Source organism: Micromys minutus (genome assembly GCF_963924665.1).
Source record: "Micromys minutus genome assembly, chromosome: 10".
Taxonomy (NCBI): domain Eukaryota; kingdom Metazoa; phylum Chordata; class Mammalia; order Rodentia; family Muridae; genus Micromys; species Micromys minutus.
The window spans coordinates 10,537,114-10,562,582 of NC_137979.1; the positions used below are offsets into that span (position 1 = coordinate 10,537,114).

Below are 25,469 nucleotides of genomic sequence, written 5' to 3' on the forward strand. Positions count from 1 at the left end.
TGGAAACAGAACGCTTTTCTTTTGGAAGGACATGTCCTTAATGAGAGAGGACAGTGCAAGAGCCGAGAAACAGGGCATGGCCTCAGATTCTGCTCCCTTTGAACTTTCTTTTCCCTTTGTCGTTTCTGGTATTAGAAAATGTAAATACACAGGAAACCTGGATGAAGAGATATAGGCGGTAACCCAAGGCACAGTTAGTCCACACTGATAAAAGGACTAGAGGACTGACTCAGTTTACCTTCGCTCTCCCCTTCCCTCTTTTAAAATTATGCAGTGCATGTATTTAAATTTTTTACATTTTTATTTTTAGGGTTGTCTGAGACAGGGTCTCTCTGTATAGACCAGCCTGTCTTGGAACTAGGTAGACCAGGCTGTCCTGAAAATCAGAGATCCCCTGCTCGCTGCCTACTGAGTACTGGGATTAAAGGTGTGTGCCGGCTGCACCCAGCTTGTCTTTCTTTACATTTACCTGTATAAGTGTCTGTGTGTGCACCACCTGACTGCAGGTACCCAGGGAGGCTACAGATTCTGATCTTCTGGTTCCCAGAAGTGGATCTACAGGCTGTTGTGAACTGCCCCATGTGGATGCTGGGAACAGAATCAAGTCTACAAGAGCAGCAAGTGCTTGTAACCTTTGAGTGGTTTCTCCAGCTCCATTGCTCATTCATTTTAGGACAGAGCCTTATGTAGCCCAGACTGGCCTCAAACTTACCAAGAAGCCAGAATTGGCCTTGAACTCCTGATCCTTCTACCTCAGCTGGCTGAGAGCTTTGGGATCACAGGCATGTACTACACACATGCCTGCCACTTTATGACAGTGTGTGTGTGTGTGTGTGTGTGTGTGTGTGTGTGTCTTTAAAAGGCTAGATCCCACAGCCTGAAGGGATCAAGCCTCTCTTCTTCAGCTCTCTCTATGAGACTGTCCTGTAACTTCACATCCTCAATTTATAATACCAGTCTCCTCCGTGTTCTTTGTTATAGACTCCATGTTGAAGTCAATTCTGTGTTCTGAGACTTCCCATCAGTTCCCACAAACTCATAAGTATTATGTTGCTGGAGGAAGTGCTCTGAAGAGGCTTCTCTGGTCTCCCTCCTCCTCCCCCATTCCTCTCCTGTAGCCTTGCTGTCTGTAGATCAGGCCAATCAAAGCTTGCAGAGATCCTCTGGCCTCTGCCTCCCAGAGGCTGGGATTAAATAATTGTGTTACAATGTCAGGACACAATGTCAGTTTTAGAACTCTCTCTCTCTCTCTCTCTCTCCCTCTCACTCTCTCTCTCTCTCTCTCTCTCTCTCTCTGTGTGTGTGTGTGTGTACCACAGGACTACAGTTCCCTGGAAGAGGGCATTAGATTAACCCTGATGTTAGAATTAAAGGCACTTGTGAGCTACTCCACATGGATGCTAGGAACCAAACTCTCCTCCTCTGGAAGAGCAGCACTGAGCCACCTCTTCAGCTCTATTCTTCAATCTTCTGAGAGACAGGTCTTTATGTGGCCCAGGCTGGGCTTTGACTTATTGTGTATCAAGATGACCCTGAGTTCTTGATACTCCTGCGCTCTGCCTACAACCTCGGTGAGATTACAGGCATGCGACAGAGTTGGTTTCTTTGGAGCTGGGGTGGAATATGGCCTCATGCATGCTAGGCCTGGACTCTAGAAAATCTTTCAAAAACAGAACATGGTTTCCATTTCATTTATTATTTTTTAAATACTGTTTGAAAAATATTTATTAGCCAGGCGGTGGGGTGCAGACCTGTAATCCCAATGCTTTGAAGGCAGGGGCAGGCAGATCTTTGTGGTTTGAGGCCAGCTTGGTGTATAGAGGAAGTTCCAGGACAGCCAGGGCTACACCGAGAAACCAACCAACCCACAAATAAATATATCTTCTATTGTGTGTGTATGTGTGTGTCTATGTGTGGGAATGTACATGTGTGGGTACAGGACTCTGCAGAGAGCTGGAGCTGCCTGATTGGGGTGCTGGAAATTGAATTCGGCAAAAGTTAAGTAGACAAAAGTTGACCAATCTCTTCAGCCTCTACTGACTGGTTGGTTGATTGATTGATTGAGACAGGATCTCAGGTAACCCAGACTGGCCTGGAACTCCATTTGTAGAGGATGTCCTTGACCCTGGTCCTCCTGCCTCTTTCTTCCTGAGTGCTGAGATTACACCTTGGTTTCTTAACGTTTGAATGTGTGGAGTTTCCCAAGTAGTGCACTGAAGAGTTGCTGTGTTTGCTGGTTGTAGTGATGCTTGCTTGTGACCCCAACTTTCAGGAGAGAGGGGAAGGAGTACCTAACACTGGAGGGCAGCTATGTAGTGAGACATTGTCTCAAAAAGCTAATGTATAGACATGTCACACTTTATTTGGCCAACAAAAACCATGTTTTGGGCTGGTGAGATGGCTCAGCGGTTAAGAGCACTGACCGCTCTTCCAGAGGTCCTGAGTTCAATTCCCAGCAACCACATGGTGGCTCACAGCCATCTGTAATGGGATCTGATGCCCTCTTCTGGTGTGTCTGACAGCTACAGTGTACTCATATAAATAATAAATAAATACATCTTTTTAAAAAAAAGGCCATGTTTTAATCAGATTTTTCTTGGATTAGTTTGTTGCATTCTGTCAGGGCTAGGTAAAACATTCAGTGCTTGGTTACAAATTAACTATATGGTCAGGTACAACTCTTCAGGGCTTTCCTCATCTTTGAGAGACACCAATATACTTTCTTCCATTTCTTAGATGTTTACATAATGAGCCTATTGTGTGTACTGATCAGATGATGTCAAGGGTCCTGGTGCTGATAGTATGGCTCAGTGGGTAGGGTACCCACCTACCATGCCAGAGGCCCCGAGTTACACATCACCGCCTAAACTTACTCTGGGTCCTCTCCTGACTCACTGTCCACTTCCCCACTCGCCAAGTGTCCCTGCCATGGGCAAACTTCCACTGTTCACTTCTGAAGATGCACAGGAACTTTCTGGCTTATTTTACTTCTGCTTGTATAGCCCCTCCCACTCAGGATAGTTCTCCTGTTCCCACCAACTCTGACACCTCTGGTTCTTTCTGTGGCTGGAAACTTTCTGAACCCCCTGGGGTCCCACTACTAGACCATTATAGAATGTTACAGTTCAAAAAACAGTTCTTACTTTTTTTATATGTTAGTCTTTGTGCGTGTTTGGTGTTCTGCAGTCTGTGTGAGGGTGTTGGATCTCTTAGAACTGGACAGTTGTGAACTGGTATGTAGTTGCTGGAATTTGAACTCAGGACCTCTGGAAGAGCAGCCAGTGCTCTTAACCGCTAAGCAACATGGTGGCTCACAAGCATCTGTAATGGGATCTGGCGCTGTCTTCTGGCGTGTCACAGTAAATAAGGCACCGGAGACTCAGCTCAAGTTAAAGAGCCCACGCAGCGCACAACCCTCTGTAAGTTTCGCTCCGGGGGATTCAATACCTCTCTGGACACCTGCGTTCACAGGGACGCACACAAGTACACATAATTTAAAACAAATCCTTTAAAATATTTTATTGATTTGGCTTCAATGTTGTAGAGCGGGTTTGCTATACGACAGAGGTGACAGGAGTCCCTGTGGGTTTCCCTCTCATCTAGTTCTTCCCATTGGCCTGTATTTTTTCCTGTGGAGGCCGAGACCGATTTTCTTCTTTGTGCTCTTTTCTCTTCACAGTAGAAATCTTTTCACAATGGCCTTAATTTTCAGTCAGTCACCTGCAGGACCCTATTGCCTTATGGGAGGAACCAGCTGCCCTTTCCAACCACGTTAGTAGAATTCAAATGATTTCCGACTTTATACCTGTAGAAATCAATGTCCTTTAAAAAAAAAAGCAGGCTGGGTATGGCAGGGGACACCTGTGATCCCAGCGTGTAGGCAGAAGGATCCGGAGTGCACTTTTGGAGCTAGCCTGTGCTACGGGAGGCAGTATCATAACCTTGTCCCTCACCCTTGAATCAAAATCAGCTCATTCTGCTGAGAACTCCAGGGTTGCCCAGTGCACTGGAGAACAGTCCTCTAGGCCTGTCTCTTCTTGACCTGTACCTCTACATCTCCTGGTTCACCTCCCTGGCTTTTCATCACCTCTTCATGAAAGATTCATTTCTTAGCCTCTGCTTGAGATGTATTTGCCCAACTTCTCATTTCTCTCCCGTTAAATTTCACCTCCTCAGGGAGGCCATCTTACCTGCTATGAGACTCCCTGCTTATGATCCCACTCTCACCCCAGAATATTCTTCCCTTTCATCTCACTGGGCTCTTCTGTGAGAGTTATTACAATTAATCATATTTTGTTTTGTTTGAGACAAAGTCTCATGTAGTCCAGATTGGCCTAGATATCAGTATGTAGGCAAAGATGGCCTTGAACCTCTGATCCTCCTGTCTCTACTTTCTGGGTGCTAGGATACAGGTGCACCACCCCACCCGCTGACATTACTTTCTTTGAGACGAGTCTCACTCACTGTGTAGCTCTGGCTGGCCTGGGACTTGCTCTGTAGACCAGGCTGGCTACAAACTTACGGAGATCCTCCTGCCTCTGCCTCCCGACTGTGGATGTTAGAGGTGTGTGGTACAGCGCCATTTTGTACTTAATGCTCCTGTCCTTGTTAATCAGTCTGTTTTATTCATCAGTGTCACTGCAGATCCGGGATCACAGCAAAGGCTCCGTAAACAAAGCCTCTTGGATAGAGGACAGGTCAATGTGATGAAGTAGGGACGTATGATCTAGTTGGTCTCTGCCTATGGCAGACACTCCTTAAATTATGAAGGCGCCCATGTGCAGTTATATGGAAATCCCACCTGAATCTGAGACAAAGGAGCTAGGTGTAAAGTGAAAGCAGGAAAAGGATTTTAAGTTGTTTTTGTTTGTCTGTTTTTATTTTGTTTTTTGTTCTGGTTGGCCTGGAGCTTTTGGTAATCCTCTGGCTTTGGGTTCTTAAATTCTGGAATAATAGGCATGAACTACCTTTTGTGTACGTGTGTGTGAAGCAGGGTTTGTATAGCTGTGGCTGTCCTGGAACTTGCTCTGTAGACCAGGCTAGCCCCAAACTCACAGAGGTCCACCTGCCTCTGCCTCCTGAGTGTTGGGATTAAAGACTTGTGCCCATCTGTCAAACTATCACTTCTTTGACCAACTTTTAGTCATCCTGTGTTCAAAGCCATCTTCTAAGTACTGGCTCTAATGAAGGGCAGACTAATATAAAGTGGCAAACTTTGAGTGACAATTGGGGTTATGGGGGGTAGCAATTATTTAATCCATAGGTTTATAGCATTTCAGGTTTTGCAAATTTAGGCACAATGAGTGAACTAACCTGGATATATTTGTTTCTATCCAAAATACTTCAAATTTAAATGTATTTTAGATATTATTTTCTTACATATATTGTACTTTTTTTCTTAAGATTTATTTATTTAGTTTATGTGTGAGTACACTGTTGCTGTCCTCACACACACCAGAAGAGGGCATCAGATCCCATTGTAGATGGTTGTGAGCCACCATGTGGTTGCTGGGAATTGAACTCAGCACCTCTGGAAGAGCAGTCAGTGCTCTAAAGCTGCTCTCAGGCCTCTATTGTATTTTTTTTTTTTTTTTTAGCAAGGCATACCTTAGTGATAGGTTATTTTGCTGCCCCTGGTGAAATGAGCCAATTTAAATCCAATTAGATTAAAGGCCGGTTTATTGGGAAGCTGTTCTCTGGTGGGCCCAAAGATGAGGCCAGGTTAGTTTCCTTGGGGAGAGAGGGGCAATGGGGGAGGGAGAAAGAGAGAAAGGGTACTGGCACAGAGAGAGCAGGAGGAGAAGGGGCAGGAAAGGGAGGGAGAGAAGGAAAAGGGAGGAAGAGGGGGAGGAGGTGAGAGATCAAAATGTCTGGATTATATAGGGAGGAGCCTCTGGAGGAAGGGCAGCCCAGCCAGACAAGTTCAGGGTTGGGGGCAGGGTATGCCAGGTAGGGATTGAGGGATGCTGGGAGAACCTGGAGGCTAGGTCTGTTTTGATATGTAAAATATTCACTTCAGTTCCTTTTTCCAGTGTCCAAAACCAAACATTTAGGAATACAGGCTGAGGCTGGAGGGACAGCTCAGTGGTTAAGAGCAATGACCTCTCTTCCAGAGGTCCTGAGTTCAAATCACAACCATCTGTAATGAGATCTGATGTCCTCTTCTGGTGTGTCTGAGGACAGCTACAGTGTACTTATATAGAATAAATAAATCTTAAAAAAGAAATAAAAAGGAATCCAGGCTGCCTATGGATAGGTACCATCCAGATCTTGAAAAGATCCACGTTATTATGATCATTTTCTTTGTACTTTCAAAACTGTGCTTTTCCAGTTGAAGAAATTTGTTCAAGCTTTAGTTTCTAGTTTCTCTTGTTTGCAGTTTGAAAGCCACTGTTTACAGTGTAGACACTGAACTCCAGTTCCTCCTGAAATACAATTAGTGTTCTGTGAAAAGCTCTGGGTGAAGGGTGTGTGTTGGGGGGATACCAGGTGTTTCCTGTTTAACTCTTTCAGAGCACACCAGGCTTATTTGTGGCAAGAAACAAAACAAGACAAAACAAGAAGAAAACAAATTCCATGCTCCTCACATGACTAGCACATACCAGGCCCACCCTTTCCTGAATCGGATTTAGAGGCTGCGCCTCACATGACTAGCTAGCCTAGCCAACACGAACACCTCAAAAGAGGCCAGCCAGTGCCAACAACATTGTTGCAGAGTCAAAGCTACAGTAACTACACAGGCCCCATTCTCTGTGGCTGTTGCTGTATCTAGGGTTTCATCCCCATCACCATTTTGTGTCTCTATTTACAGATCCTGGAGAGAAGCAGCAAAGGCTGGGCTTCAGAAACCGTCCTTGGCATTGTTACCCCAGAGGCAGGCTGTGCGATCTCACTCCTCTGGAGTAATAGTCTGAAAGGCTAGCTCTATTTAGTCAGTAAGTCTTATTTTGGAATTTCCTCTGGAATAAAAGTTTAACATGAAAAGGGCAGAGTGACTGGGAGATGGGGTGTCAGAGGGGGGACACGTGTGCATGCTTACCTACAGCCCCTTGGGGAGGAAGCACCAGGGACAGAGGTTGGAGCTGCACTACGCTTCCCACTTCCTCCAGGGGAGGGGTAGGGGCTCCTCGGAGGCCTTACGTCTTCTTGCCCCGTGGGAGAGCACGAGGTGGCGATGCATCTCAGGATGGCCCCTCTCTCTGCACTGGCAGTGATACAAACGGAGAGCACAGGCCGCTGTGCAGCGCTGCTTACACCATCTGGTTGCCATAACAACGTTCCGTCTAAGTCCTGGGAGGCAGTGCTCTGCTGACCTCACTCATGACTTGATTTGGTGGCGCTCCCCATACCCCCACCTAATTAGTGGTCATTCAGAAGGGGTTCTGTGGATAGATGTTCTGTGAATGAGTTCTGGTTGCAGTAATCGAGGGTCAGGACACCTCATGTGTCCTGCACCATCACTTCCAACCAATAGTCGTAATATGCCCTCATGTTAGGAAGTGGGACCAGCTCTAGATCCCGTCTTTTCCCGAGGCCCGACTCAGGATCCTCCAGAGCCTAGGCAGGGACACAGTTTACGCACTCTTGCGCACGCGCCCTCCGACAACCCTAATTTTCCCTCTCAGCGCCTGCGCGAGAAGGCGGGGCGCGGGTATCCGAGCGCGCACTGGGGGCGGAGCCGAGACTGACGGGCCCGCGCACGCCGGGAGTGACGCGAAGAGTAGACGAGTCGGGAGGGCGAAGGGTAGAGCGGCGCAACCCTCTGGTTTGGTGCACATCGTAGGCCGCTCTGGGCTCCGAGACTCGCGTCTCACTGTCGCGCTTGGTTCCTGGAGCGGATCCGGGGCAAGAGGGAGGAGAGCTCGGGGTCAAGGGCCGCTGCCGCCCGCACTCGGCGGGGCCGCCAGCCAGGGTAAGCAGGCTGGGTTGGCCAGGGTAGGAGCACGAGGCGGAAGTGCCTCCGTGGCGACCCATCCTACACACGGGAACACTGAGGCACAGAGGTTACGGGGTTCTTGGTCCCCGGAGTCCAACCTGGAGGCCTAACGAGTGGTGGGGGAGGTAAGAGGTCGTCCTGCTTGGATCTTGCGCTGCTGCAGCTTTGCGTGGCAGAGCCGCCCTCGGGTAGCTAGCAAGCTGGATGGGGTACCGTCTAAGTTCAGGGCCGTGGCCTGGAACGCTCCAGAGGGGACCTGTTGCCATTTCTTCTAACGGGCCGCTGCTTCCTCCTGCGCCCGTCTTGCACTAAGCCTTTTGTTTAGTCTTCTGGAACAGGAACAGGGAAGTGAAGCTTCCCTGACGCTCTGTCGAAAACAAAACCAGACGAGTAGGAGACACTCAGCTGACCTGTCTGCAAGGCTAGCAAGGAGAGCATGTTTCCTGTGTTCGTGCTACTCGCTCTTCAGAGCTCACCTGGGTGCACAGAGACCCTGCTCCGAAGTTTGGATAATCAGGAGCTATCTCAACAGGTTGCTTTGCAGCCTACACAGGGCAGAGGGTGTGTGTGTGTGTATGTATGTATGTGTACATGAGTATGTATGTGAGAACACTGGCCAGGGTGTGTGTGTGTGAGTGTGTGGACACCTTTCCTTTTGCAGTTTCAAATGTAGCTAGTTTGGGGATCAAGTTTTAAAGTCAGTGTGTGAGGCAGACATTGCCTGGGGATCACAGCTTTCCTTTAAGGGTTGGAGAGATCGCTTAGCTGTTGATGTACTCAGCCCCCCCTTTCACATACTCATAAATAAATCTTTAAAGGAGAATGCAGCCTCGACCTCCGAACCTTCCTGAAGCATTTTGAAGAATAATTTTTTAGGGATTAATGCTTATTAATGTATGAATTTATAATTAATGTCACATATACGTTGGCGGCAAAAATAGGCTGAAAAGGTGTCAACAAACTCCGGAGCTGGAGTTAGAGGCGTTTGTGAGCCAACTCATGTGAGTGTTGGAAACCAAACTGGTCTTCTGGAAGAGCAGTAAGTGCTCTTAACTGCTAAGCCGTCTCTCCAGCCCTTGTTCGTCTTTAAGCTACTGCTATTATCATCATTATTACTGTGTGTACACGTGTGCCAGGTTGCCCAAGCTGCCTCACTGGTCGGTTTAGTTTGCTTCTTTTTAAAAACAGGGTCTCAGCTGGTTATGATGGTGCACGCCTTTAATCCCAGCACTTGGAGGCTGAGGTAGTTGGATCTCTTGAGTCCAAGGCCCGTTTGGTGAATGAGGTGAATTCCGGCACAGCCAGGGCTATAGAGGAAAACCTGTCTCAAAGGACAAAACCGAACAGATAAAAGGGTCTCCTCCGACTATAGTCCAGGCTGGCCTCAAGTTCCTGGTGATCCTCCTTTCTCAGCCTCCTGAGTTGGGGATTGCTATCTTATTTCTGTGTATGTATAACTCAGGATGTCATTTTTCCCTTTGAGTTGTGAAATTCATGATTGTTCTCCTGGTTGTAATTTCAATAATTGTTGAGGGGCTTTACAAGCATTTCAGGGGCTGTTACACTAATAACTGTACTTGGAAACATGGACTCATTCCATCTGAGATGTGGGAAGGAGAGGCTGCTGCTTGGAGCCTGGGTTCCCTGGGTGGAAAGTGCAAGGAGGCCCTTGGCCTGTATTGAGTTGCTGTTTTCTCTCTTCCCTGTGGCCAGCATGTCCTGGGCTCAGCTGCTCAGTTAAATGTGCATTATGTGATCTCCCTCATGCCAAGGCTGATCCGGAACTTTCTAAGTCTTTGCTCAGGCATGAGCCACCACTCTTTTAGTTCCTTTTCCTGGCTGGAATCTGCCGATCAGATTTGCTGCAGGAATGGCTTTTGAGTCGTTGGCTCCGATTTACCTGATAATGGGGAAGTGATTAGCTTCCTGAAACAAACTTTTTCTTAAATAGCTTTAAGCATTTTGTTTGTGTCTTATCTTTCCTTCCTTCCTCCCTCCCTCCTTTCTTTCTTATATGAGTACACTGTAGCTGTATTCAGACACACCAGAAGAGGGCATCAGATATTACAAATGGTTGTGAGCCACCGTGTGGTTGCTGGGATTTGAACTCAGGACCTCTGGAAGAACAGTCAGTGCTCTTAACCACTGAACCATCTCTCCAGCTGGGCATTTTGTTTCTTTATGCCTGTGTTTTAATGGAGACATCTTTCAGAAGTCCAGGAGAGACACCCACTTACTTGCTGTGTGGTTTGTGGCTTGCTTAGGGAAACAAGGTTGCGGTCTCTGTGTCAGTGACAGGACATGGGAAGTGACCTCAGGAACCAGCTGAAATGGCTCATGCTGATGACTACAGCACTTGGGAGGCAGAGACAGGAGAAATCTTACAAGAGACCAGCCTGGAAAAGAGTAAATATTTCTCAGTTGTCAGGAAGTTGAATTTACTGTGCATTCATTGAACGAACATCTTTCCTATTCCCTGCTAGTTGGCTTGTAAACCTTTATTAATAAAAGGAAAGCAGGAGAAGTGGATTGTACCTTTAGGAGGGAGCTGCTGTACGTGTGTGTTGAGAGCCACCACACAGTTTTCAGTTTCAGGGAAGCGTCTGTGAAGAGTAGACTGCCTTGAGTGAATGAATGGTCCCCTCAGGAGAAGACAGCACTGAGAATGATCCTCAGTGTCTTCTGGAGTCTCTACTGCATGTCAGTTCTACAAGGATTTCCCTTGCTCTCGTCTTTGGGACCCCCTCACGGTTTACTGTTGCTGAGCGTTTTCACACATGTGCTCTGGAGCTCACCGTTAGATACTGTTATAAGGAAGCTCATATGCCATTATGCCCTCTTGCCCAGGGTTTCCCTATATTGCTACACTGGCCTCTAACTTGTGTTTAGTTTGTGTGTTTGTGTGTGTGTTGGGGCCAAGGATCAAGCCTGAGGTTGTTAAGCATGAGCTCTATCATTGCCTTTTGTGTTGCTTTGCTGTGGTGACAGTGTGAGCTTAGGTGATGCTGACCCTGCTGTGGTGCACACCGCCGGCCATTCTGCTCCTGTTTGAATTATTCTTACTGGCCACCTCTTTTTTTTAAAAATTATTTTACTTTATGTGTATCAATGTTTTGCCTGCAGAATGTCTGTGTACCATGTGTCTGTTGGTGCTTGTTGAGGCCAGAAGAGGGCATCAGATCCCCTGGGACTGGAATTATGGTTGGATGCAAACCTCCATTTGGATACTAGGAACTGAACCTGGATCCTCTATAAGAGCCACCAATGCTTTTAACCTCGTAGGTGTTACTTCAGTCCTACCACCCTCTGTATCTGTGGAGTTTACTATTTAACTTTTTATTATGAGTTAAGAATTAGACATCACAGGGCTGCAGACATAGCTCAGCAGTCAAAACCATTTTCTGCTCCTGCAGAAAATCTAGGTTTGGTTCCTAAGCACCCATATGGTGGTTCACAACCATCTCTAAGTACAGTTCCAGAGGATCTGATGCCTTCCTTTGGGCTCTGTGCACTGCGTTCACATGGTATGAATAAAATAAAGATAAATTTAAAAAAAAAGTAGATACAACCCCCCTCCCCCTCCCCTTTTCTTAGACCAGCCCCTGAGCAAGCAGATATTTTCAAGATAGGGTTTTTCTGTGTAGCCCTGTTTATCCTGGAACTCGTTTGTAGACCAGAGATGCACTTCCTCTGCCTGTGCTGGATTGAAGGTGTGTGCCACCACCACGCCCAGCATAACTTTGCATTTTTAATGTCATGTTAAGAGTTCAGGTCTTCAGGTAGGGTTTTCTTTGTATTGACAGAACAAACTTGACAAAGGCAAGTGTAGGAACTTCATAGGTAATGGGAGCTGAATGCATTGACTGCTAGTGAAGTCATGGTAGAACTCTGCTTTGTGGTACATGTTTTCAGACAGGGTCTTGATACGTAGCCCTGGTTGACCTTGAATGGACTCAGTATGTAGTCCACGCTGGTCTTAAACTCTCCATCCTTCTACCTTGGCCTCCCGAGTGTTAGGATCATGTGTCTGGGTCACTGTATCTGACTAAAATACAACTTTGATGTGTTTGATTTGTTGACATCCTATGCCACAGTGTAAACTTAACGTGATTTCAAAATATCTTTAAATCTAGATTGGATCCAGTGTGGACGATTAAATCAAACAGAAGGAGGCTTGTTCTTTTACATAGTTGGCTCACAGTGGCTCCTCAGGTGCCTTCAGGATGCCTGCGGCTCTTGTAGAAAACAGTCAGGTCATCTGTGAGGTGTGGGCCAGCAATCTTGAGGAAGAGATGCGGAAGATCCGTGAGATTGTCCTCAGCTACAGCTATATCGCTATGGTGAGTAGGCTCTCCGCACCAAAGCCAGGGAAGGTTAGACTGATGGAAACCTATATTGCTTTTGAGTCCGGGCAGCTAACTACTCTGAGGACAGCTTCTGACACAAGGTTTGGTAATGTTCCTCTGATGGAAAGTTCTTTATATTTTTAGTTTTGTTTATTTAGATGGATCTGGATATGTAAACCTTGGCTAGCCCAGCACTTGCTAGGTAGCCTAGGCAGGCCTTGTGTTTATCCTCCTGCTCCTGCCCTTTTGGTGCTGAGATGTGTGTGCACCGTTGTGCCAATATGTGTGGTGCTGGGCAAGTGGTCTAGTGTCTGACCTGCCTCAGCCCCTTAGGTATATCTCTTCACACATGTGAATTTGAGCACATGTTTTTTTTTTTTTTATTTTTTATTTTTGGAGACAGGGTTTTATGAACTTGCTATATATCAAGAGGATGACTTGACTTTCTGATCCTCCTGCCTCCATGTCCCAAGTGCTAGGATTATAGGCATGTACCAATATGCCCAGGCTATGTTTCAAAATATTCAAACATTTTATTGCTAGAACAAAATAGGCAGGGGAATCCAATTTCAGATCTGGCATCTCGGGGCTAAGTGGGAGGGACTGGTACTGTGTGGCTCATTTTCCTGCCTGATGTCAGGTTAGGTGGTGCTTTTCTTAGAGCAGCCCCTGAGCAAGCAGATATTCTGTCTTCAAACCCTGCCTTCACTCCTCTATCCATAAGAGGCACTAGTCTCACAAGCTCTCTCAGCAGGTTAGGGTCCTGTGGGGTGAGGGTGAGGATCAGGAGGTCAAGACCAATGCGTATAGTCAGGTCTGAGCTTTACAAGGGTGAAAAGGGTTTTATATACACAGGGCTGTGAAATAGTCACTCAAGAAAAAGAAAGGCTGCATTTGTCCTTCACAGAAACACGAGACCAAGGTGGGAGCCCTCAACAGCAGGCCATTGGCCAGGCTTTTCTTCCACGTGTGAGTCACACACCAGGGCTAATGTGAAGGAGGGAAGCTCCTGTGAGCCACCACATCTACTTGGCTAGATTTGTATTTAGCTCATATTGGAAGTTCCTCTCTAGAGGCTGGAGATACTTGTTCTTCCATAGGACCCAGGTTAATTCACAGCACACACATGATGTTCACAACTGTCCTTAACTCCAGTTCCAGGGGACCTGACACCCTTACACAGACGTATATGCAGGTAAAACACCAGTGCTCGTGAGATAAGTGAATAAATTAAAAAAGAAGTTCCTGCCTGATGCGCATCTCCCTCTAGTTACCCAGTCACCTGCCCTGTGTTCTGTTGTGTTCTAGGCCTTGGGGAGCTTGTCTTAGGGCTTCTGTGAACTGAAGAGCAATTTTGCCGTGAATTGCCAAGCACCCACTCATTGGTGAGACTTAATGGTGAGAGGCTTTTGTTCCTAGGACACAGAGTTTCCAGGCGTTGTTGTACGACCGATTGGTGAATTTCGAAGCTCCATAGATTACCAGTATCAACTTTTGCGGTGCAATGTTGACCTTCTAAAAATCATCCAGCTGGGCCTGACCTTCACCAATGAGAAGGGGGAATACCCATCTGGAGTCAACACGTGGCAATTCAACTTCAAGTTCAACCTGACGTGAGTGTCTTGAGAGACCTTTAGTGTTATTAGATTAGTGCACTGATTGCCATAGTTTTACTAATCGTGTTTTTTTTTGGGGGGGTGAGGCGGGGGGAGCCATGGTTTTCTCTGTTCTGTAGCTCTGACTGTCCTGCAACTTGCTATGTTGACCAGGCTGGCCTTAAACTCGGAAATCTGCCAGCATCTGCCTCCAGAATGCTGGGTTATAGGTGTGTGCCATCATGCCTGGCTAATTATATTTTATTATTGAACATAGGGTAGGTGAGATAGGCAAGAGGAGTTTGTTTTTTTTTTTTTTTTTTTTTTCTTTCTTTTTTTAAAGGTTTATTTATTTTATGTTTATGAATACACTAAGCTGTCTTTAGATGCACCAGAAGAGGGCATCAGATCCCATTACAGATGGTTGTGAGCCACCATGTGGTTGCTGGGAATTGAACTCAGGACCTCTGGAAAAGCAGCCAGTGCTCTTAACTGCTCAGCCATGTCTCCAGCCCCCCTCCCCCCTTAAAGACAGAATCTTTATGCAGTTCTGGAGCTTGCTATGTAAACCTGTAAACCATGCCGGCCTCACAGAACTCCACCTGCCTCTGCCTCCAGAGCGCTGGGATTTTAGGCATGCAGCACCATTCCTGACAAGCTTTTCTTTCCTTAAAACCTTTTGCAACTTAGCCTAAAACATATACATAAAATAAATATTTAAAAAAGATTAAAAACAAAACTAAAAAAAATGTGTGGCCTAGTTGTTAAGATACTGGCTACCCCTTCCAAAAGATCTGAGCTTGGTTCCCAGTGCTCAAATGGTGGCTCCCAACTGTCTAACTATTCATTTACTTAAAACACATTTTTTAAGTGAGAGAATGTAGATAGATTTTTTGTAGTTAGGAAATACAGATCGATTGGTTTGTGGACTGTTTTAGGAGTGCTGTGTTTCTGAATCATAAGCTAACAGTAATATTTCTCCTGCTTTGGTCTCACTGCCACCAGCTCACAGGGACACCTTGTTTTTCAGAGAGGATATGTACTCCCAGGATTCCATAGACTTGCTTGCAAACTCAGGGCTGCAGTTCCAGAAACACGAGGAGGAAGGGATCGATACACTGCACTTTGCAGAGCTGCTTATGACATCGGGAGTGGTTCTCTGTGACAACGTCAAGTGGCTTTCATTTCACAGGTCAGTCAGTGGGAACTGTGGCCCGTCTCTTCCTCATAGCTTCCCCCTTCTGACTTTAGGCTGCTCTGGGGAGGAACTAAGTTCTTGTTGATTTTCGTCTTCCTGGCTGTTTGGCAGCAGCAGTGGGAGGTTGGAGGTGGTGCTGGTGTTCTTGTCGAGTGTTTAGGAGCACTTGAGCTTGCACACATTGCCCCATGTGACCTGCAGCGCTTTAGTGGCTGTCTTCCAGGTGCATGGCAGCTGCTGTGGGCTCACTTATTTTCAGCCTGGTAGGGATTGTCCTTTGAATGTCCTCAAATACAGATGTTCTTTCAATACTTTGAAAGGTTTTTATTTTTAAAGTGTGTGTGTAGAGAGAGAGAGACAGGCAGACAGAGAAAGAGAGAGAGAGAGAGACGGACTGGGAGAGAGAGACAGATAGACAGAGACAGACGGGGTGGGGGGGAGATAGATAGATAGATAGATAGAGAGAGAGAGAGAGAGAGAGAGATATGAGTATGTATAGGTATTTGTGTGCACACCTAGGGAGTCCAGAAGAGAATGTTGGGCTGTTGGAGGTGGAGTTGCAGGCATTTGTGAGCTGTCCAACATGGCTGCTGGGATTAGAACTCCGATCCTCATAATAGCTCCTTTAGGTGATCCTTCTTCTTGGCCCTTACATCCTTACTTTTGAGTTTTTTTTTTTTTTTTTTTTTTTTTTAAAGATTTATTTTGTATATCTATCTATAGATAGATAGATAGAAAGATAGATAGATAGCCTGAGATAATTTTTTAAGTCTTGAGTGGTTTAAAGGCTGGGCTGAGGCTGCTTTCAGACATCTGCTTCATTCTTCCTGTAGTGGGTATGATTTTGGCTACATGGTAAAGCTGCTTACAGATTCTAGACTGCCAGAAGAAGAGCATGAGTTTTTCCACATCCTGAATCTTTTCTTCCCATCCATTTATGATGTGAAATACCTCATGAAGAGCTGCAAAAATCTTAAGGTAACAGACGGCATTCTCCTTAATGCTAGCAATAAAACAGGCAAGCTCCCAAACTCAGACTCGTTTTGTGTTAATAATGTATTCAGCATGTTTTCTTGAGGCCTGCCAGGAGCTAGACTTCTAAAGAGGATGTTAATCTTGCTTGCTCTTTCTTTAGCTGTCTTTGTTGGTGACTCAGGCACCCACTTTCTTGCATCCTGAGGCTGGCTGCCTTCCTCTTAGGCTTGAGAACCTCACAAAGTAGTTAGTAACATGAAGCCATATGCAGTATGCTGTGACTGTCCCACATCCTCTGAGGGGTTCTTCATTCTTAAAAAGTTCAAGTTGGTTCTGGGAGATGGCTCACCGGGTAAAGGTGTCTACTGCCAAACTTAATGGACCAGAGTTTGATCTCTGTGCCCCATCTGGTACAACAGAACTGACTTGTGAAAGTTGTCTCTCATCTCTGCATGCACACAGAGCATGCAGCAGGGTATTGTTTGGAAAGAATAAGAGTGAAGGTCTGAAAAATGTCTGCTGAGGCCTGTTAGATGAAAGGCCTGTCCCACTGCTAAGTGTTCATGAGTAGACTTAGCCGAGTCCAGAATAGTGTTGGTATGTGACACCCCTGTTTTCTGCCCCCTAGGGAGGCCTTCAGGAGGTGGCTGATCAGTTGGATTTGCAGAGGATTGGAAGGCAGCATCAAGCAGGCTCAGACTCTCTGCTGACGGGGATGGCTTTCTTCAGGATGAAAGAGGTAATGCTCCAGTGTGAGGCCTCCGTGTCCGAGGGGCTCTGAGATGACAGCTTCCAGGTGTGGGGTCTGAGGCCTGAGTTTTGAGATGTTGTCCCCTTTATTTTCTTCTGCTTTCTACAGTAGGAATTTGTTAGTCTATCCACTTAGGCTGAGTTCTGTTAATTACAGAATATTATTTCTCTAAGGAAAAGTGAATTCTCTTAGGTTTTTGTTTTGTCTTTTAAGATGTATTTTATGTATGAGTACACTGTAGCTGTTGTCAGACACACCAGAAAGGGGCATCAGATCTCATTACAGATGGTTGTGAGCCACCATGTGGTTGCTGGGATTTGAACTCAGGACCTCTGGAAGAGCAGACAGTCTTCTTAACCAATCATTAAGCCACCTCTCCAGCTCCTCTTTTAGTTTATTTACCTACTTTTTTAAGTTTTAAAATATATTTGAAGAGGAAGACCCAGAAAAATGACAGTGAAAGCTGGGTGGTGGTGTACAACTTTCACCCCAGGACTTGGAAGGCAGAGGCAGGCAGATCTCTGAGTTCAAGGCCAGCCTGGTCTACAGATCAAATTCCAGGATAGGAAAAAAAATAAAGAAAAAAGAAAAATGACTGTTTTGTTGATATTTTTTCTTTTAGTTGTATTTAATTAGTTGTTTGCTTACTTACGTATATTTTTTCCAGACAGGGTTTCTCTCTGTAGCCCAGGTTAGCCTTGAACTCAAAGCTCCACCTGTCTCCGCCTCTGGAGTGCTGAGATCAAAGGCATTGGAAGATTTTGATGATCTTTTAAAGGAATGAACGTTGGTATTTTTAAGAAATGAGACGTGTCTTGGGCCTCATTTTAGAATAGAGAAAATGCCACTTCTTTATTATTATTTTTAGACAGGGTCTCACTGCGTAGCCCTGGCTGGCTTTATACTCAATGTAGAGATCTGCCTGCTCTCTGGTTCTTCTTCTGGAGTGGGGAATTAAAGGCTTGTGCTTGGCCTTGAATTCATGGCTCTCTCCTTGCCTCAGCCTAAGGGCTGGGATTGATTATAGCTGTGAGCTGCAGTTCCTGGCTCATATTTCTTTTTTGCTTTTAACTACTATTCTAGTGTTTAATTAACTGGTTTTCTGTGGCTGTAACAAAATGCCTGAGGCCAGGTTCAAAGGAGCAGTTTATTTAGGTTTACAACTTGAGACATTTTAGCCAGTGGTTGGCTGGCTCTGTTATGGCAGGCCAGAGCATAGTGTCTGTTCATCCTGTAGTGGTTTGGAAACAGGAAGAGCTGAGTACAGGGCCCAGCCCTGACAACCTCAAGGTTTTACCATTTCCCCGTAACCCTATCAGTCAGTTGGTGCTAAGCCTTTAGCACAAGGACTTAAAAGGAACATTTTAGATCTAAAGAGTAACAAGTGTATCAGGCTGGTCCTTGCCAACTGGCTCATTTGTTGATGCCTTGGAGATGTTTGTTGTACCTAGCAGAGGTGGCACTTCTGGCTAGGACTATGCTTAACATCTTGTAGTGATTGCACTGGACAGCTCCTGCCCAGTGATGTTAAGGTTGAGTTGTTTGCTGAGTGCCTAGTGTCCATGGTCTCCTCACAGTAGTCACTTTCTGCCTCAGCTTCTAGGGTGTGTGTGTCACCACACCTGGGTTACATGACTTGATGAAAAGGAAACCATGATGGAATGGAGCTGAAGTGACTTGGCAAGCTTGAGTCCTTGCCTGGCAGTTGTTAATCTACACAGGGACTCCAGCACCGACAAGTCATAGGAATGCCAAGTCTGTTTAGGAAGCAGAGCCCAGATGTAGAGAAAGGAGCAGAAAAAAGTGTGAGGGAGATGTTTGGTGTCTCTGCTGAGTTACTGTCCAGTGTGCTGAGTGAGTGTCAGGGCATAAGAAGCTGGGAGGTGGTGTGACTCCTGGCCCCCTACTCAGCTGGTTTTGTCCTGTTCTATAGCTATTTTTTGAGGACAGTATTGATGACGCCAAGTATTGTGGGCGCCTCTATGGCCTGGGCACGGGGGTGGCCCAGAAGCAGAGCGAGGATGTGGACTCTGCCCAGGAGAAGATGAGCATCTTGGCCATGATCAACAACATGCAGCAGTGAGAGTGCACCGTGCGTCCGCGCCGTCTGCCCAGCCAGCGACCTGCATCTGCTCCAAGCAGAGACTTTGGGTTTTATTTAAGGATGCCTTTATTTTAGATCCAGGAGGGGTTTGCTCTGAATTTGTAAACAAGTCTTCCTTGTCCTCATGCCCACACCCCTCTGCTGCCTCCTGCCACCAGCATCCATGGCTCCATGGACACCCTTTTACATCTACAGGATGTCTGAAACAAACCAGTAAAATGTCTATGACTCTTATGTGTTGTCATTCTTCTTTTGGCTTTGCTGCTCTGATGAAGATGCTCCGATGAGCCGAGGCTGCTAGAGAACAAACAGTCTGTTCTTGGGAAGCAGGTCTGTGCCAGCAGGCTCTTTGCCTTGCTTGTGCTTCTTCAGGACAGAGCAGTCCTGCAGGTACAGGATAATAATGGCCGTGTAAGATCTGGAGAGAGTTCTGTCTCCCGTGTTGTTAGGCTGGCCCGAGCTTCACGCTGTTCACCTTGATTTTCAGATGAACTGCCCTAGACTAGATCACACTCCAAGTCCATCTTGCTCTCCGCAGGGCCATCTGTCAGCTGTGCTCTCTCAGCCTCCATTCCCCTGGCTGCATTTAGCAAGCCCAAGATGTCAGAAGGTGGCAGAGCTGAGCTCTGGAAAAGGCACAGGGATCTTAGAAGTTAGGGGATTCACCTCAGAACCCATGGAATCCTCCCCACAGCTGTGCTTGGAAGCCTGTTGACTGTTTGTAAGGTCAGGCATTTAGGAAGCACACAGCTTTTTAAATGATTACAGAAAGGACAATTGTAAGAACATAAAAACTTTGGAAGGCAGAGACAGACGGCAGCTCACTTAGGAATGGTCTTACCTTTTAAAAGCGGGTGGGAAACTGAATTTGAAATAATAAAATGTCAAGTATTAAAGCTGATATTTAAGATGCTTGTAAATATTATTTATGTTTTTAATTTTGTAAAATAAAGATTGCTTTTTAACCGTTGGCATGAGGTGTGGTCTTTGTTACCTAGAATCTGATTGATGTCTGGTAGGACTGGCTCACTCAAGAGCCTTGGAAGGTACTGAGCGAGCACACATGGAATTCACACCTATTTCACTCTATACCCTGCTGGCCATGGGCCTTCCTAGGGCAGTAGAGTAGCTTTAATAGTATTACCCCTGGCTACTCACATGTGTATTAAAGTCAGTGGAATTCTGTAGGAAACGCTCAACTTAAGACTTCCTGATTTAGTTTTTCCTCTCAGCCTTTTCTGTTGGCACAAAAATGTAAGCCAAGTACTAGGGCCCTTCTAGATTTGATTCAGGATCTTGTTCCCTAGGCCAGCCCTGAACTCCAAGCCATTCTACCGAATAGCAAGCAGTGTAGGCTTTCACACCACACCCAATAAATCTAGAGTTTTGGCTGGCAGGTCTGCACTTGAAGACAGTAGGGTGGCTTCAGTAAAGGTGCCCTGGTGTGCTGCTAGGTCTTATACAAGGACTCAAATCTTTGGATTAAAAAACTCAAATTTTCCTCAGAGGGCAAACCAACCTGTCCTCTAAAGTGCCCAGTTGAAGAAAGGGACTGTCTAAGCTTTACACAAGAGGGCCATGAAAGGAAGGGGTGGGGTGTAGTCTGAGATGGTGCTAGGGTAGGATGAAGAGAACAGTCTTTGTGAGCTGTCAGTCTGTGTGCTGCTGACCTTGGATACCTGTTTGCAAGGTTGGGTATCAACCTTAGTCCTCTTGTTAGTCAATGTTGGCATATGTGAGAGCCCCATGTTTCCAAATTTCCAACAAGTCCCTTAGTTTCCTGATTTATTCAGCCAGTGAGCTTCCATTAACTACCCACTAACTATTCTAGTAGGTGCTGGGGCGAACAGAGAAGCTTGCCTTGTTGCCAGATAGTAAATGTCTTATACAATCTTTTTGTTGTTGTTGGGTACACTGTTGCTGTCTTCAGACACACCAGATGAGGACATCAGATCCCATTACAGATGGTTGTGAGCCACCTACAGTTGCTGGGAATTGAACTCAACCTCTGGAAGAGCAGTCAGTACTCTTAACCACTGAGCCATCTCTCCTGCCCCACAAATATTATCTGAATTGTATAAACTGAGTTTAAGGTCTAGGGATCGGGAGTGTTTTCCGGTGAAAAAATTTTAAGCTGAGGTTGAGGGATAAGTCAGCTAAGGTGGCAGCAGCTGGGCCAGAATTGACACAGGGCTTGGTGCTGACAAGAAAACCCGAGGGGGAAGGAATGCAGTCACTGTTGGAGGAGTAGGGAGCCACTGAGAGCAGATCCAGAGTATGAGGCAGTCAGAGGTGGATAGTGCTATCAGACGGTGGCACACACTAATCCTAGTATGAGACAGGCAGAGAGGCCTATCTCCGTGAGTTCGAGGCTTCTCTAGTCTACTGAGTAAGTTCCAGGGCAGCCAGGGATATACAGAGAAACCCCGACTAGAAAATCATGGGTTTGGGGGAAAGAGGTAACTGAACTGGTGGTCTAGTAAGGGATGACACCCCTTACCCCCAAAAGGAGTAATACATGTTTCCTGCTAGAACCTGTCTTTGTGGTTCTTATAATTAGGGTTACAGAAATAATAATATTCAAGTAATAGCAAATTGACATATATTATTGAAAAGAGCAGATAGGAGGAACAGTTGCCATTTAAAAAACTTCCTATTGGGTAATTTTACTTTAGGTTTCTTGTGGGCTAAAACCACCCAGGTCCAGTGAAAGAACAGCTAGTATTCTTAACCCAAGCCCAACTCTCTAGTCTATTAGATTACTATTTTGAGACAAGATCTTTCATTGCTCAGGCTTGACTTGAGCTCCTCCCTTCTGGGTCTTCCTCCGCAGTGAGAGGCGTGCACAGTGTGCAGGGTTACTCCCAAAAGTGCTTGTTTCAGCAAACCAAAGCCGAGTTGTTTACCAACTGCACCTTATTCAATGGAGGGAGCCAGTGCTTCCCACCTCTAGATGAAGCTACTTGGGTTATCCAGTCTTCCATGTAGTCATGCCCATTTACATCTTTTCTTTGTCAAGGTTCTTAAGACCAATGCATCTTCCTTGAGTTCACATGTAAGGAAACCATGTAAGGCTTGAGACAGTCTGGCAGGGGTTCTTAGTGACCCTGGTGGTTTTTCCCTCCACTACAGGAAGCCACTTGGGAGGCTCCATTGTGAGTGGACTCAAGCTTCATCTGTACAGTATTGCCTTTTTGGGAGGGGCTTAGCATATTTTAGACCCCAAAGCTAGGTACACACAAATATCTCAAGATATGTGTCCCAAGGACTTCCAGTTGGAAAATGGCTTGCTGCCCAAAGACGAAGCCTGTACAATGGACCTCAGGGAGAAATAGGAAGGGATGCTCTTCCCACCTGACCTGAGCACATCTGCTTCTCTTGTTTTAGAAACCAGTGGTGATGGAGGCACAGGTCTCTGACCTGTCTTGCTGGGTGATAACTCTGGCAGCCAGCCCAGGACTGGGAAATAGGTAGTACTTGGGGCTTCAGGGTGTAAAGTAGGAGTCTACTATCTTGGGAGGCACACACAAAATGAGTATGCATTGCTCTCCAGGCTGTGTTTTAGTCAATTCTCAAAAAGTTCTACGATCCCAAAAGATTAAGGCCTACTAAAGAGTGATTTCTTCCTGAGCTGTCTGACTACTGTCAGTGATGTCACAACCTTGAGGACCACAGATAACCTCATTAGCTCTGTTCTCAGAAAGCTTTAGCTACTTGTCCATGTAACCAACTCCATAATAAATAAAACCCTAATGTTCTAAGGCTAATTAATTCCTTTAGTCTTTGAAGTGGGCAGGCCCAGTTAACAATGTAATTAAGAACTCCAAAACCCAACAGTGATAGGTATGTGTCAAGTGTACCTCCCACAGAACGAGACACTTCTGATGGTGAGGATTTATAAAGGCAGCTGCATCTGGGGTGGACAGACTTTGGGTGAATACAAAGGCTTCTCTTTGGGGAAACCATGTAAGGCCTGAGACAAATCTTGGCAGGGATTAGTTCTTAGCGACCCTGCTGGCTTCCCGTCCACTACAAGAAGCCACGTGAGAGGCATCAGGCAGGCTCATTGTGAGTGGATTCAAGCTTCACCCTCATCTGCCAGTTGGATCACAGCATCCTTCCATCGAAGGTCAGGGTGAAGGCCTGGTGAGCTGAGACTGAGGTGAGAGCTGTCATGGGTTGTGTGGCACAGCTTTCTGGCCTCTGGAAGTTCATGTGTGTGGAATCTGGCAGTGTCTTCTGTAAGCTCTAGTGTGGCCATACTTCTGAAGGAGCTTCTGGGCCTGTTGCTGCATCTCAGGGTTCACAGCGCCAGGACACTGGGTCCCAATGTGAAGCAAGACGAGGCAGCACTCGAGCACATCTGGAAAGGGCCATGCCTATACAAACGACAGGACAGACAGATGTCTGTGGAGGTACATTGACAATTCTACGGACATTGACAATTCTACGGATAGGGATAAAAGTGGCGTGTCGGGTGTCATATCCTCACGGGTGAGTCTCCTAGTGCCCCAGATGAACTCCCACACACCACTGTTCCCAGTACCACACCACAGTCCAATGCTGTGTTGTCGCCGCCCTCCCCCCAACCCCCCACCCCCTGTCCTGGGCACAAGCTACCATCTAGCATCTGAGGTGAATGTTTTACCCCTCAACCATATGTAACTCTTGTTTGGTTTTCCCCAGGACTGAGCTGTAAGCCTTCCTGTGTGATTAGTATTGCTATTTTCACAAATCACTTTAGGGAAGCAAAGACAGAGGTAACTGTCTTTTTTCCCTTTTTTCCTAAATAAGGTTTTTCTGTGTGTAGCTTTTGTAATTGTCCTGGACTCAAGAGACTCACCTGCCTTTGCCCCAAGTGCTGGGATTAAAGATGTGTGCACACCAGCACCCCTAGCTTATGTCCTGATGTTCTAATCACATGCACTGACAACAGATGTAGGTGACCTGGGTGTGTGGTGACGCAGCTCCAATTCCCTTACCTTTACACTCTCTGGAAACTCAGCGATCCTCTTATTTGCCTCTGTGAGCCTTCTGGTTAATTCAGGGAGAGACACTGGTGCATTTCTTTCTTCTCTGCTTTAAGAGCAACAATAAACTGAAGTCACATATGGTGGTCACCTTACTTTTTACCCCAGGTGTTTCAATTAAAAAATAAATCGGGCTGGAGAGATGGCTCAGTGGTTAAGAGCACTGGCTGCTCTTCCAGAGGTCCTGAGTTCAATTCCCCACAACCACGTGGTGGCTCACAACCAACTATAATGGGATCCTATGCCCTCTTCTGGTGTGTCTGAAGACAGCTACACAGTGTACTCACATACGTTAAATAAATAAATCTTACCCAAAAAAAAAAAAAAAAAAAAAAAGGAAAGAAAGAAAGAAAGAAAGAAATCTTTGGGGGCTGGAGAGATGCCTCAGTGATTAAGAGTACTGACTATTCTTCCAGAGGACCTGAGTTCAAATCCCAGTACACATGGCCGCTCACAACTGTCTTAACTCCAGAATCTGATACCCTCACACAGACATATATGCAGGCAAAACACCAATGCATATAAAATAAAAACACAATCTTGTTTGCTGTACGCCTATTTGAGCAGTCATGGTTGTAACTGCTTGCTATGATGTATACACGTGGAGGTCAGAAGACGAGTTTTGGGAAATGGTCCGCTTTTTCCTTATGTAGGTTTAAGTTCATCAGGCTTGGTGGCAAGCGCCTTTACCCACCAAGCAGCCTGCCCTTTGCCCAGTTTTCATTATGGTAAAATAGTTAAAACCATTTCAAGCACCTAAAACATACCTCTATTCATCACGGTGTATAACCACCACTTCCGTGACTACAGCTTTGTTTGGGGGAGGGGGGCTGAGGGGGGTCAGGCCTTGATTTGTAAAGCAGATCAGCCTCTGAGTTCTGGAATTAAAGGCATTCACTACCACACTTGCTCTTGCCCTTTCAAGGTAATGTTTGTCTCTGTTCTCGCTGCTGTACAGTGGGACCATTATTATGCTGAATGCCATGACCTGCTTCCTTCCAGACTGGGCTGCTTCCCTGCTTCAATGCTACATGCACAGTGCTGCAGATGCTCACACAGATAGGATTTCAAGTGTTTCATTGTCCATGTGTTTATTTAGATAGTATTTGTGTAGCTCAGAGTGTTTTCAGACTTGGGGTCCCGAGAACCATGCCAGGCTGTCCTGTTTCAAGTCTTCTGACATAGGAGCAGAATGGCTAGATCTCACATTGAGTCTTACTTTCTAATTCCCAAGGAACTGCTACAGTGCTCTCACCAAGGACAAAGGCTCAAGCTGTGTCACCCTGTTTTTGGTGGCAGCCATAGCACACTGGGAACAAGTGCTAGTTGAGTGCAGTTTCAGTTTAGCTTTAAAGGCGGTGTCATGTAGGCTGGCTTTGGACCGCACTGCGTAACCAAGGGCCTGACAGTCTTGATCCTCCTGTTACCTTGGTCCTACCCACCAGTGCTGGAACTGTAGGCATGCAACCACCAAGCCCCTTTTCTCCAGTGTGATGCTGCTGATGGAATCCTGGGCTTCCTACACGCTGGGGGC

General features: G+C 46.2%; 2 protein-coding genes across 6 annotated transcripts in view; one reads left to right on the forward strand and one right to left on the reverse strand.

Moving 5' to 3' along the window:
* The first annotated feature begins 7,801 nt into the window (after positions 1-7,801).
* CNOT8 (CCR4-NOT transcription complex subunit 8) lies at positions 7,802-19,875 on the forward strand. 4 transcript variants are annotated; one of them, XM_080924087.1, is made up of 8 exons: positions 7,848-8,061; positions 11,060-11,214; positions 12,070-12,276; positions 13,702-13,895; positions 14,908-15,069; positions 15,909-16,053; positions 16,679-16,789; positions 18,735-19,875. In XM_080924087.1, exons 3-8 carry the CDS (start codon positions 12,160-12,162, stop codon positions 18,882-18,884), a joined length of 879 nt encoding a protein of 292 aa, XP_080780213.1. In that variant the 5' UTR covers positions 7,848-8,061; positions 11,060-11,214; positions 12,070-12,159; the 3' UTR covers positions 18,885-19,875. The 4 variants fall into 4 exon arrangements, with proteins under 4 accessions (XP_080780212.1, XP_080780213.1, XP_080780211.1 ...); XM_080924088.1 differs by having other exon boundaries at positions 7,879-7,912; XM_080924086.1 differs by lacking the exon at positions 11,060-11,214 and having other exon boundaries at positions 7,802-7,912.
* Positions 19,876-21,130: 1,255 nt separating this feature from the next.
* GEMIN5 (gem nuclear organelle associated protein 5) overlaps positions 21,131-25,469 on the reverse strand; it is a 46,312-nt gene continuing 41,973 nt past the window's right edge. The window contains exons 27-28 of one of the 2 annotated variants that reach the window (XM_080922703.1): positions 23,888-23,981; positions 21,131-23,284 (exon numbers count right to left, since the gene is read on the reverse strand). In XM_080922703.1, the coding sequence (XP_080778829.1) occupies positions 23,117-23,284; positions 23,888-23,981 (262 nt within the window). In that variant the 3' untranslated portion in view covers positions 21,131-23,116. Of the gene's footprint in view, positions 23,285-23,887; positions 23,985-25,469 lie in introns of both variants that reach the window. The other variant, XM_080922702.1, reaches the window with a different exon arrangement.

What these genes read in the sequence shown, in the direction of transcription:
- CNOT8 (XM_080924086.1), top strand. Translation starts at nt 12,160, where the DNA reads ATGCCTGCGGCTCTTGTAGAAAACAGTCAGGTCATCTGTGAGGTGTGG. An exon ending in AGAGCTGCAAAAATCTTAAG is followed by an intron (nt 16,054 to 16,678) that starts GTAACAGACGGC and finishes TCTGCCCCCTAG; the next exon opens with GGAGGCCTTCAGGAGGTGGC. An exon ending in CTTTCTTCAGGATGAAAGAG is followed by an intron (nt 16,790 to 18,734) that starts GTAATGCTCCAG and finishes CCTGTTCTATAG; the next exon opens with CTATTTTTTGAGGACAGTAT.